Source organism: Diceros bicornis, chromosome 5, assembly GCF_020826845.1.
Source record: "Diceros bicornis minor isolate mBicDic1 chromosome 5, mDicBic1.mat.cur, whole genome shotgun sequence".
NCBI lineage: Eukaryota > Metazoa > Chordata > Mammalia > Perissodactyla > Rhinocerotidae > Diceros > Diceros bicornis.
The window spans coordinates 67322901-67335797 of NC_080744.1; the positions used below are offsets into that span (position 1 = coordinate 67322901).

At 54.3% G+C, this 12897-nt stretch overlaps 1 protein-coding gene across 1 annotated transcript in view; it reads left to right on the plus strand.

Moving 5' to 3' along the window:
• CCDC33 (coiled-coil domain containing 33) overlaps nucleotides 1-12897 on the plus strand; it is a 108421-nt gene that overhangs the window by 93133 nt on the left and 2391 nt on the right. Inside the window, exons 13-21 of the mRNA XM_058540548.1 lie at nucleotides 8736-8901; nucleotides 9167-9255; nucleotides 9469-9600; nucleotides 9693-9783; nucleotides 10568-10734; nucleotides 11120-11221; nucleotides 11373-11384; nucleotides 11789-11875; nucleotides 12575-12688. Coding sequence (XP_058396531.1) covers nucleotides 8736-8901; nucleotides 9167-9255; nucleotides 9469-9600; nucleotides 9693-9783; nucleotides 10568-10734; nucleotides 11120-11221; nucleotides 11373-11384; nucleotides 11789-11875; nucleotides 12575-12688 — 960 coding nt within the window. The remainder of the gene's footprint in view (nucleotides 1-8735; nucleotides 8902-9166; nucleotides 9256-9468; nucleotides 9601-9692; nucleotides 9784-10567; nucleotides 10735-11119; nucleotides 11222-11372; nucleotides 11385-11788; nucleotides 11876-12574; nucleotides 12689-12897) is intronic.

Here is a 12897-nt window from a genome sequence, read left to right on the forward strand (position 1 = left end):
ATTGCTCTCACACCATTTTAAAGTCTAAAGATTGTAAGTCAAACCATCATAAGTTGAAGACCATCTGTACTGTCATCACCTCTGTGTCCCTCCCTCATCACTATGGCCTAATAGTCCCTGTTTTGAATGTTCTCTGAAGGGCGTCATGCCACGTGTATGGTTTGTGTATGGTTCTTTTGCTCAACTTTATGTGTGAGATTTGTCTGCGCAGTTGCTTGGTGCTGTGGTTCCTCTTTTTCATTGCTGTGTAGTATTCCTCTGTGTGGGTCCCCACTTGTCCCTTATCTCTGTCCAAGAATTCCTCACTGTCTTGCCGGGTCTTTAATGCTTTTAAGGAGGTGGTTTTTACTTTGTATCCAGGTGTTTAGGTTATCTGTGGGGGTTGGGGGCGGTCTGTATTACTCAGTGTGCCATTACCCAAAGCAGATGATCCTCGCCCCTCCTTCCTGAAGCTCTATGGCCTTGGCTTTGCCAGCCACCTTCCTCCTCTTTTCCTCCCACCTCTCTGGCTATCCCCCTGAACTTGAGGGCTCCTCTCCCATCACCACGTCCTCGCTTTGGCCTTGAGCGCCCCGACTCTACACTTCCCCTGACTCTGGAAAATCTCCTCCCTTCCAAAGCTTCCATCACACCTCTGCGGGCTGCCCCTTCACCCCTCTATCTCCAGCTGAGGTTCTCTCGAAGCTTGACCACCTGGAGGCCACACAGGCGCCTCACACCCAACATGCTCCTCCCTCCCCAAGCCAGCTCCTCCTCCCCGACTCCGTGCGTGCACCTCCTCCCTCTAGACCCCAGATTGTGGCTCCTCCTTGCTCTCCTCCCTCCTGCAGCTCCTGCCCTCATCTCCATGCCCACTGCGTCCACCTGGCACACGTCCCATCCAGTGTCACCTGGCTCAGTGCTCTTGGCCTCCATTCCCCACTTTGTCCTCTGTGCTGGGCAGCCAGAGGGGTTTTGTCACATGTACCCCCGCCCTCCACTTAGTCCTTTCAGTGGCCTGCAGGACAGAGTCCAAGATCCTGAGGCTGGCCTTCGAGGCCCTCTTCCATCTGCCCTGCCACCTCTCCAGCTGTACCCCCACCCTTCCCTCCCCACACCCTGCTCTCTAGAAACTCGCCAGCTTTGGTCCTCATCACACACCCTCTCACCTTCCTGCCTTTGCCACAGTGTCTACTCTGCCTGGAGAGCCCTCTCCCCACCCTAGGTAATACCAGCTCACCCTCAAGAGTCAGCTCAGATTACCACCTCCTCCAGGAAGCCTTCCCGGACCCCCAGGCTGGGTTAAGAGCCTCCTCTGAGCTCCCCTCTGACACGGGCACTTCCTGCCATCTCCTCCATGTAGACAGGAGACCACCGCAGGCAGGGACATTCTGAGCTTCTCTATGCCCATTGTGGCACAGACCTGGCACACAGTGGTGCTCAGCAAGTGTTGGTTGACTGGCTATTTACTGAGCTGCTTCCGGCCTGTGCTTTATAACTAGTCTCTGTGACCTTGGGCACACTGCTGCTCCTCCTGGCCTCAGTTTCCCCATCTGTTCAGTAAGGGTATAGGGGCCCTTCTGGTCCACAGAGTTGGTAGTGGCCACAGGTATATTTGCACACCCCCACTTGGATGAGGTGCCTCAGATCCCACCATAAGTACTTATCGAGGGAGAGCAGAAGGTAGGCATTGCCCTCTTCAGGGTTTTGTGAAAGATAACTACCCCCTTTCCTCCTTAATCAATGATAAGGAGGGCAAGAGGATGCTGGGCCTGTTTCTGTCAAACGGGAGTGGTCAGATAATCATACTTTCTGTACCTGTTACCCAGGGCTGTTGTTAAAATAATTAAAAAAAAAAAAAAAACACACCTTAAAAGGTGGTGCAGGGACAGGAGTTAGTGTCTCCAGGCACCCTACGTGCCCCAGGGCCAAGGCTGGCCCTCCTCACGCCCCTCACTCCGTGGTCACCCCTTGAGGTGGGGCTATTTTCCCATCCCACAGATGAGGACCAAGGCTCAGAGCACAGCTGCCACCCTTCCAGAGCCAGAGAGGAGGTGCTGGTGCAGCAAAGGGCGCCAGCGATCAGTGGTGATCCGAACCCAGGGCCACCTGACGCTTCTCACCTCAGCAGACTGAGAGCCGGGGTCCTGGCGGGGGGTGTCTGCGGGTGAGAGGGGCGCAGTGGGCACTCAGGGCGAGGCGCAGGTGGAGTCAGTGTCCCCAGAGGATGTGCTAGCCCAGAGAGGAGGGGAAGGGGCTGACATCCTGCCCGCCCACCTCCAAAACAGGCCGGGAAGTGGGGGAGGGGAGTAGGCGTGAGGAATCTGGAGCGTGGTGTCCTGCGTGCTCTCAAGGCTGGCCTGTGACGCAGAGTGTGGCCCTGAGTGGGGAGCTCAGCACAGGCTGTACGGAGAGGTCAGGGATGCAGCCTCCCTGCCCAGCTGTGCTGCCCAAGGGCACCGCTCAGCTGGGGGGTGGGTGACACTGAGGAGGGTGGTCAGGCCCGCCAGGCTGCCGCCTCTCTGGGTCCCATGGATACAGGGTGCTGGCCAGAGTAGAGGCTGCGAGGGGTAAGCCAGGGCCAGGGTCCCTCTCCATCCCCGGGGAGACCTCACCCTCAGAGAGCAGCCAGGCTGGGGGTGGTGGAGGGGCCTGTGGAGCGGCCTGTGGAAGGGCTATAGGGCTAATGTTAAGGGGTGGAGTCCCGAAGAAGCCATCTCTCTTCCTCCGGCAGGGACCATCTGGCCAGGCAAGGACACCCCACTTCACCTGGAACCGCGCTCTCCCTCCATCTCTTTTTCCCTTGGTCTGGGCCTCAGCTCTCTTTGTCTGTCGAGGGAGGATGCTAAGAACAGAGCTTTGCTCCCCCCAGGACTGCTGAGATGAAGAACAACGGGATGTTAGAAAGGGTGAGCCCTTGAATGAGAAGAAGGGGTGATCAGATCCAAGGGGCAGGCCAAGGGGCTGGCGGCCCCTTCCCTGGGGCTCCCTCCAGGCGTATACATGTGCACACTCACGCACACACACACTGTCAGTCCTCATGCAATTAAAAATTCTGAGTGGACTATGAAAGGACAAAGTTTAGGTAGTGGGAGGGTGGGGGTTCTCTGCAGATAGCTCAGCGTGAGTGGAGGTGTGAGGGGGGAGTAGGCGTATGTGCTGGAGGGGAAGGGCTGTGTCCATGTGAAGGAGGGGGTGGCTAGTAAGAGGCCTTAAAGGCAGGCCTCAGACCTTGCATCTGAGTTGATGCAGAGCGGAGAGGAAGCTGGTCCAAACCTCAGGATCTCACTCTGACCCCCGGCCGTGAAGAGCTCAGCCTTCCGCCCGCACACACATAGACTCCAGCGTCCGGCGGGTTCTTCCCTGGAAGAAGGAGAAGCTGGCGAGCCAGCAATGGGCTCAGGCCTGCTCCTTCACATCTGCTGCTTGATCCCTGCACTGGGCCGGGTGCGGGTGGGGACAGTGAGACGAGGCTGCATGCCACCTCACCTGACACAGGGACGCCTGGACACGTCTGGCTGCCTAAGGAGCAGACAGGGGAACCCCTTCTTCTACCTCCACCCGAAGGCAGCCTTGGCCTCAGGCACAAAGGGCAGAATGGGGCCTTGGGACATCGGATGGACATTGGTGCCTATACTGGCCACCTCCCGCTGCAGTGCCCCTCAATTTCTGTAGACAGATTCACCGCAAAGGCAAGCTGGCACCTCCCTCTTCTTCCCTCTCGGTGAACCCCCAGGCTTCCTCAATTGACTAAGTGCAAAGAGCACGGGTTTTAGAGCCGAGTCTGAGTTCGAATGCTAGCTCCCTGTTTGCAGGCAGGCTGACCTCAGGCACGTCACTGAACAAATCTGAGTCTCTTAGGATGTTCTGAGGCGTCATAGGCCATTGATGAGGATCAGTGTGTGTGCCTGCTCGTCCTCAGAGGGCCTTGCAGGGGGGGTGGAGCCGAATCCACCCAGCCCTCCAGGACAGGATTGGAGAAGGCCTCCAAGGATGAAGAGGCTGCGATGAGGGCCCAGGAGCAGGGCCCGCCTCCAAAACTCAGGGCCAGGAAGAACCCATTATTGCTGAGAGCTGGGAGGGTCCCCACAGTATGGCAGTGCGGAGGCTTCATGTGCTTAACCAGACTTGAGCCAGGATTTCATTTATTCTTTTAATTCTTTCCATGTTTTTAACTTGTTTACGTGAAGTACAGCAGCCATTCAGAAAAATGCACAAACCGTAAATGTATTCACTGCGAGGGGTTATCACAGCAGGAACACACACAGATAACCCCCACAGGTCCCACACGTCCCACAGGTCAAGAGGCGTGATGTTGCCAGCACCCCAGAAGCTTCCTCATGTCTCCCATCGCTCCCCCACCTCATAAATGGACCTAATACCCTCGCTTCTAACTCTATTGCTTAAGTTCGCCTGTTTTTGAAGCAAATCTATACGGCATCGTAGAGCAGGTATTTTGTGTCCGACTTCTTTTGCTCACACTTGAGTGACTCCTCCATGTGGTTTCACGTAGCTGTCGTTCATTCATTTTTACCGCTGTCTGGTATTCCATTGTATAAATGGATCTCATCATTCTACTCTAGTGGGCACTTGTGTTATTTCCAGTTGGAGATTATTGCAAATAACGCTGCTAGGAATGTTCTTGCACCTGCTTCTTGGTGATTCCCACGTGCGTTTTATTGGGTGTATACTCAGGAGTATAATTGCTAGGTCACAGGCTCTGCATATGTTCCACTTTAACAGCATCCAGCATCCGAGCAGCTCTCCAGCGTGAGTGACACTTGACGTCCCCCGGCGGTGAATAAGCGCTCCACTGTTCCCCACCCTCACCAACATCTGATATGGTCAGGACTGTTTTGTTTTGTTTTTGTCATTCTAGTGGATGCATAGCAGTATCTCGTTGTGGTTTTATTTTTTTATTTTATTTTTTTTTTGTGAGGAAGATCAGCCCTGAGCTAACAACCATGCCAATCCTCCTCTTTTTGCTGAGGAAGACTGGCCTTGAGCTAACATCCGTGCCCATCTTCCTCCACTTTATGTGGGACACCGCCACAGCATGGCCTGACAAGTGGTGCGTCGGTGCGCGTCCGGGATCCGAACCTGGGCCGCCAGCAGCGGAGCACGCACTTAACTGCTATGCCATGGGGCTAGCCCCTCATTGTGGTTTTAAATGTCTAATGAGAGTGGGCATCAATTCAGATACTTATTGAATTATTTTGTCAAGTGCCCAGTTCAGATCTCTTGTCATTATTCTGTTGGGTGGTCTTCCTTTTTCTTATTGATTTGTAGGAGTTTTTATATCTGCACATGAGTCCACTGTCTGTTGTGTGTATTACAAATATCTGCTCCCACTCATCTTGCCCATTCACCCCCTTAAGGATATCTTTTCATGGACAGAAGTTCTTCATTTAAATGTACCCAACTTATCACTTCTTTCCATTCTGGTTTGTGGTTTTTTCTGTCCTGTTTTTAAAAACCTTTCCCTACAGCAAGTTCATGAAGATATTCTTATCCTTGTCTTCTAGAAGCTTTATTGTTTTACCTTTTACATTTAGACCTACAATCCATGTGGAATTTATTTTTAATTATGATATGTGATAGAAGTCTTTCCCTTTTTTCCATATAGATATCAAATTGACACAGCACAATTTATTAAATTACAATCATTTCCCTGCTGCCCTGTAATACTGTCTTTGTCATAAATTGTGTCCATATGTGTGTGGGTCTGTTTCAGGGCTCTCTATTCTGTTTCTTTGACTTATTTATCAATCTTTGCACCAATATTACCCTCTCTCTCTCTCTCTCTTTTTTTTTTTTTTTTGCCGAGGAAGATTCACCTTGAGCTAACATCCGTGGCCAATCTTCCTCTTTTTGCTTAAGGAAGATTCGCCCTGAGCTAACATCTGTGCCAATCTTCCTCTATTTTGTACGTGGGACGCCGCCACAGCATGGCCACTGACAAGTGATGTAGGTCCACACCGGGGAACTGAACCTGGGCCGCTGAAGTGGAGTGCGCCAAACTTAACCACTAGGCCATGGGGCCGGCCCCCTACCCTGTCTTAATTACTGTCGCTTTATCATAAGTCTTGACGGCTGATAGAGCAAGTCTTCCCACCTGTTTCTCTTCAAAAATACTTTGGCTGTACTTGTCCTTTTTATTTCTCACACACTGTAGAATCAGCTTGTCTATTTCTACACGTACACACAGTGTTGTGATTTTGATGGAGAGTGCCTTGAATCTATAAATCAATTTAGAGAAGAACTAACTCATTAAATATTGTATCTATCTTTCAATCCATGAGCATGGTATGGCCCTCAATGTATTTAGGTTTAAATTATTTTTAATTAGATAATTAATATTGGGATACATTCTTATTAAAAATGCAAAAATTAGAGATGAAACAAGTATTCCTTTCTCTTCCCAAACTCAGCAGCAGCTACTGTCACTATATACCTATATGCATGCACACACACACCAGTTATGGATGGGATCATATTAATTTGCCACATGCTTTTTCTATTTAACAATAGAGTGTGGACATCTCTCTGTGTCAGAACAATTGATCTGGGTCATTCTTTGTAAGTGCTGCCTGTGGTCCAGTGACTGAGTGTGCTCTAGCATAAGACTACAAACAGCTACAGTGAGCATCCTTGAAGATGTTTTCTTGGATATGTGTTCCTCTAAAAGATAACCCTAAAGCAAAGAAACTCATTCAGATAATGCTGTAATTGTTCAGAGCAGACATGATAAGAGCCTGAACTAGGCTGTAGAAGGAAAAGAGGGATGAATTTCCTTTTCCAAAATATCATGTGCTTCCTCTTGACAGTCTACTGGGCCTCCCAAGCCCCTGTCAGTCATGGGGCTGCCATAAATCTAAGATTTAGCACACAGCAGAGGAGGGGCCAGGGAGCCCAGGGTGAGGGCAGCAAGGAGGAAGAAGGGGGGGTCTGACTCGCTGATTAAAGCAGCCACTAGAACATCAATGGGGTGGGATGAAAGCTGCTGCTTCCAGGTCAAACCTGCCCTGGGCAGGGGCCTGTGCCAGCCCCTGCATACACATGACTCTGAGCCTCGCAGCGAGGCACCTAAGGCTCGGAAAGGTGAAGGGGCCTTTCCTAGCTCACTCAACAAGTCAGTAGCCAAGCTGGGCTTCTGACCATGGCCTGACCACAAAGCCTGTGTGTGTACAGTCTCTGGGCTGAGTCTCCTACTTAATGGTGCCATCTGAGGACACCAGATGGGCAGATCTGGAGGAGCCAAGACCTGGGACTCCCCTGGGGCAGGTGCTGGGGAGATGGACCCAGCACTGGCACCAGTTAGAGGGAGTCCAGCCAGAAGGCTAGACAGTGGCAGGTGACAAGTGGTGTCTGATGAGCCCCTGCTGTCTGGGAACCCTTCCCCAAGAAGCCAGTGGCCCGCCATTCAGCAGGTTGGAGGCAGTGGCTGGGAGCCAGGCCACATCTCCAGTCAGTGTGGGGCCCAGGTGGGAACTGGGGGCAGAGCTCTGCTTCCTGAGGACTTGGGAGCCTCGCTGGGCCCATGAGCTCCCACCCCCATGTGCAAGGCCTCCACAGCCATAGGAAGGCCACAAGCCACCTGGCTCAGCAAACTCCCGCTGGCCTCACACCCCTCCTCACTCTCCTCCCCTCAATCTAGCTCCCACCTCCTCCTCCCCTGTGGGCCTTCCTGGCTGTACATCTTGGATCCGTCTTCTATATTTTGCGCTGTTTAGATTTAAGAAACTCCCTTCACAAAACTATCTATAAATAGCAGTAGAGAATTTCTGATTATAACACAAATGCGTGTAAATATAGCCTATTAACTCTCCTATGCATACATATGGGCAAACAGGAATTTTCTTTTCCCAAATTGAGACCACACTAATAATTCTTTTTTGTAACCTGCCATTATCACTTGTGAAGTTTCCACGTGGCGGGGCATCATGGCAGGATTGCACAGCGATTCAGACTCAAGTGCCAGCAGGCCTGGGTCTGGTCCTGGCTCTGCCACTCGTCAGCTTGGTGACTGAGCATATTACTCACGTCTCTGGGCCTTGGTTTCCGCGTTGGTAGAATGAGGATGACTTTAGCACCTACCCTCCTAGGCTTGTTGTGAAGACTAAATGAGGGAGGCCCCCAGAAGAAGGCCTGACCTAGAACATCCAGATATTATGATGACTGTTATTCCCAACCTCATGACAGAGTCTGGCCTAGATCTTGTAGCTGGATCCCAGCCCCCCTGATCGGGGTCTCCTGGGCCTACCCTGGATCCCTTCCTGACCCCTGGGCTGGTTAGGGAGCTGGAGCCTGGGGTCAGCTCCCAAGTGGCATTCAGTGGGATTTCTGAGAGGTTCCCTGGGTTCTCAGTGACATGAGGAAGGAGAAGGATTAGAAAAGGGCAAAAGGAGAAAGGAGAAACAGAGACGTGGCTCTGATCCAGCCCGGCCCTGGAAACCTGGCCCTGATCCTTTCAAGTCTCTCTCACTCGTGGGCTTCCCACCTGGTGTCTGAGCCCTGGGTCCCCCCTGGTGGCATCACGAGAAGATACATGGCCCCTGGAGAGAACATTGGTGATGCTGCTCTCACGTGGCCAGGGGGGTGAAGACCAAGGCATAACCATCGCCCCAAGGAGTTGCTAAGACTTGGGGGCACAGCTTGGGGTTCACACTGTTTGTTGGCCTTGGGGGTGACCCATGACTTTCAAGTGGGGGTACAGATGTGGGCTGGGGGCTCAGCTCTGAGTCGGGCGTCCACAGGAGATGAACAACTACCGGCGGGCCATGCAGAAGATGGCAGAGGACATCCTGTCGCTGCGGAAACAGGCCAGCATCCTGGAGGCAGAGAACCGTGTGCTGAGGAGCCACCTGACCCAGGAGGAGGTGGAAGAGGAGCAGGACAACCCTGACAAGTCCCAGAACCTGGGTGAGGGGGTACAGGCCACCAAGGGCATCCTGGCCCCCGCCTGAGCCCAAGCTCTGGATTGCAGGACAGGGTGGCGGGGAGTCTTTCCCAGGTGTGCCTGCTGCTGGACATGGGCTGGTAGGAGCTGGCTGGGTCCTCTCTGGGATGGGACATAGAGAATGTAGTCCTGTGTCAAGCCCCAGGGCTTTGAGACACCTGCCCCCAACCCCCAACTGTGCTGATTTGAGAGGCTCCTCCCTGAGCCAGCTCGCCCTCCCCCCACCAGCGTCCATGAAGCAGAAACTGCTGCTGAGTGAGCTGGATGTGACGAAACTCAGGGACAAGGTGCAGCATTTGCAGAATGAGCTGATTCGAGTGAGCCGGGGCTTGGGGGGCAGAGGGTGTGGGAGCCTAGGGGAAGGGAGCTAGAATGGGTGCGTCTAGAGAAGTGTCTGAGAGCAGAAGGGAGAGGGGCATAGAGAGACAAGGGGCCAGCGCAGCAGAGGACTCAGCAGAGGGGCTTGGGGTGGACCCTCGGGCCAAAGGTAATGCCCAGGTACCCCTTCCTCCTCCCTCCCCCACCATCAGAAGAATGACCGAGAGAAGGAGCTGCTCCTCCTGTACCAGGCTCAGCCGCCACAGGCTGCGCTGCTGCAGCGGTACCAGGATAAGCTGCAGAAGATGAAGATGCTGGAGGAGACTGTGCGGCACCAGGAGAAGGCAGGTGCAGGGGCCCTGGCCACCAGGGCCCAGCCACGAGTGGGAAGGTGCGAGGCTCCCGGACCAGCCTAGCCTCTGTGCTCTCCTTCCAGGTGATCGAGAAGATGGAGCAGGTGCTGGAGGACAAGCTGCGGGATAGGAACGAGCCCCCGCTGAACAGGCTGCAGGGAAAGCCCAGTGTGGGTGAGTCTGCTCCCCGCCTTTTGTCCTAGCCCAGAGGCCCTGCCTTCCCAGAGCCTCCCAGTTTCGGGAGCACCTTCAAATTGGGGAAGAGGGGTGCTATTCCTCTACTCGTTCAGGCACTGAGGGCTCCCAGAGGTCCGTGATACTTTGGTTAAATCAATGATTTGTTTTCTCCACTGATGTTAACCAAAGGTGCCTAGAACTGCCAATCAGAGGTGGCTCTGATGAACAGGAGGGAACCAGGACTCACCATATCGGGCCAGCCGAAGCAGAGGATCTCTCTGAGCCCATCTGTGCAGCCTCACCAGGGGCCCTGTGTGCTCAGCCCCGCGCTCAGCCATCACTTTGTGGGAGTGTTGGTGGCGGGCGTTTCTGGAATGGAAGCCTTTAGGAAAACAGTGAAAGCTGAGCCTGCCTTTCAGGAACCCTGAGGTCATCCAGGAATGGGCTGAGAGATAAGAAGGCAACCTAGGGAGGGGAAACAACCAGGGCGAAGGCCCAGAGAGTGACAGTGCCAAGAGCAGATGAGGGAGGAAAGGTAGAGAAGTGAAGAGCTGAAATAGACCCCAGACAAATGGCGAGGGAGTGGTTAGGGAGAACATGGATTCTAAGAGCCCAGAATGACGGCCTGAGGAGTGTAGACCTGATCCCACTGGCAGTAGGGAGCCGTTGAAGGCTTGGGAGCAGAGGAGGGGCAGAATGGGACAAAATGCTGGGGCAGATTGGGCCAGGGACACGGAGGCAGGAAAGCTCATCTCACGAACATCTGTGGCCGCCTTCACAGCCTTCCCCAAGCTCTCAGCCCCTGGCCTTCCCCCGGGGCCTACTGGAGAGAACCTACCTGCTGACATTTACTCAGCACTCCTGGCGGAAAACTCGAGGCTGCGGGCAGAGCTGGATAAGAGCCGCCACCAGTCGGCCCCCATCATTCTGCAGCAGCAGGCCCTGCCGGTAAGAGCCGCCGGCACGGGCGCAGCTTGGGCTTGCGTGCACAGGTCACCAGGTGCCCAGCAGTCACTCACAGCACAATCCAAGTTGAAGACCAAGACCAGGAGCTGGCCTTCCCAGGGTCTGCAGTGTGCCTGGAGTCTCCCGGAGCGCCAGCTCTCAGGCCTTGCTCTTTTCTCCTGGGGACTCACATGGGTCTGAAAGCTTTACCTTCATCTAGCATCCTGGGAGGAAGCAAGCCCCTAACTGGCCTTTGACCCTTGAACTCTGACCCTTTTTGCTACCTGGCTGGCCTGCACCTGGACTTCACACAGGCCTCTCAGAACTCCCTTCTGGAGCATTTCCTGGAATTGGTACAGCCTTGGAGAGCCCTTTTCCCCCATCCCAGGTGGACCCCGGGGAGTTGGGAGCAGGAGGAGACCTGGCAGAGAGGCTGTGGGAGACAGATGACCCAGGCCACTCCAAGTGCACAGAGACCCTACCCGTGCAGGTGGGTGCCCCAGGCCCCAGGAATGCCCTGGCCCCGCCCCACTTCCGAGGCTGCTACAGGCACCCCTGCTTTGTGCAAACCCAAAGACAGGACACATGGAATTACAGAAGAGAGGTGGGCGGGGGCACAGGACTTCTTCTCTTCATCCCAGGACTCTCAGGAGGTGAGTTCTGTTTGAAAGCACACCTGATGCATGGACATCCAGGTAAAGTGTGGGGGCCAGGGAAACCCTTGCTTCACAAACAGATTCTTCACTTGACAAGGAGACTCCCAGTCAAGATTCCTTTCTGTGCACTAACGGGTGTTCCCTAGTGCATTTTACATTTAAAAACTGATGTGCATAAATTTCATATACCCCAAATCTGTGGGGAGAACAGCTATGAAGAGAGCCACGCCAGGTGTGAACTTGGGAAGAAGGTTCTGCCCTGGGTCTGAGGCTCTGCATCGGGGAGCCAAGTCTGGACCTCAGACCTGGCTCCTTTCTCCTTCAGCATCTCATGGCCTCCTGAGCTCACATGGCCGCTGCCCCCAGCTGGACCCATGTGTGAGTTTCTGCTGTGCCCACAGGATCTCCTTGCCAACTCTTCAGACAAGTTTAACCTCCTGGCCAAGCTGGAACGAGCTCAGAGCCGGATCCTGTCCCTAGAGAGCCAGGTAGGTGAGGTGCAGGGGTTGTAAGGCTCACCACTCAGCCCTTGACCAGGGTCAGGGCTCAGTATGTGACCAAGAACAGGGCTCAGAGTGTAACTGGGGTCAGGGATCAGTGCGTGAGCAGGATCAGGGCTCAGTGCGTGAGCAGGGTCAAGGCTCAGTATGTGACCAGGGTTGAGACTCTGTGTGTGTCCAGGGTCGGGGTTCAGCATGTGACCAAGGACAGGGCTCAGAGTGTAACCGGGGTCAGGGTTCGGTGTGTGGCTGGGGTCAGGGCTCAGCTTGTGAGCAGGGCAGGGCTCAGTGTGTGAGCAGGGTCAGAGCTCAGCGTGTGAGCAGGGTCAGGGCTCAGTGTGTGACTGGGGTCAGAGCTCAGTGTGTGACCTGGGTCAGGACTGAGTGTCTAACCGTGGTCAGGGCACAGTCTATGACCAGAGTCAAGGATCAGTGTGGACTCAGGGTCAGGGCTCAGTATGCTGTTGGAATTCAGAGAAGGTCCATCTGTGTCCTAGTCAGACTGTCACTTGTCTCTTCTCCACCCACCTCTGCTGCCCCTGAGGTCTCTTGGGAGGGTGGCAAGCCCACATTGCCCAGGGTTTTGCTTTCTGCCCCGAGAGCAGGCTCAGGCTCTGGTTGTCCCGGCTCCCAGGGATGGGCCCTGCTGCCCAGCAGTTCTCCATCTGTCCCTCTCCATGTCCGCAGTTAGAGGACTCAGCTCGACGCTGGGGGCGAGAGAAGCAGGACTTGGCCACAAGGCTGCAGGAGCAAGAATATGGCTTGGGGCACCCCTCAAACCCCATCATCACAGACCTGCCTGTGAGTGATCCCTCTGGAGGGCTGACAACCACCCCACCCCCGAGTCACTGGGCGTTGAGAAGAACTCTCCAGGGGGCCAGCTCCCTGGCTGGAAGTCAGGAGACCTGGGCTCAGCTTCTGCTCTGTTACCAGCAGAAGCCCTTGTTCCGTCTCAATTCCCCACCCGTCTGAGGGGAATAGAAAACCCTACCAAGACCACCCCTTCCCCA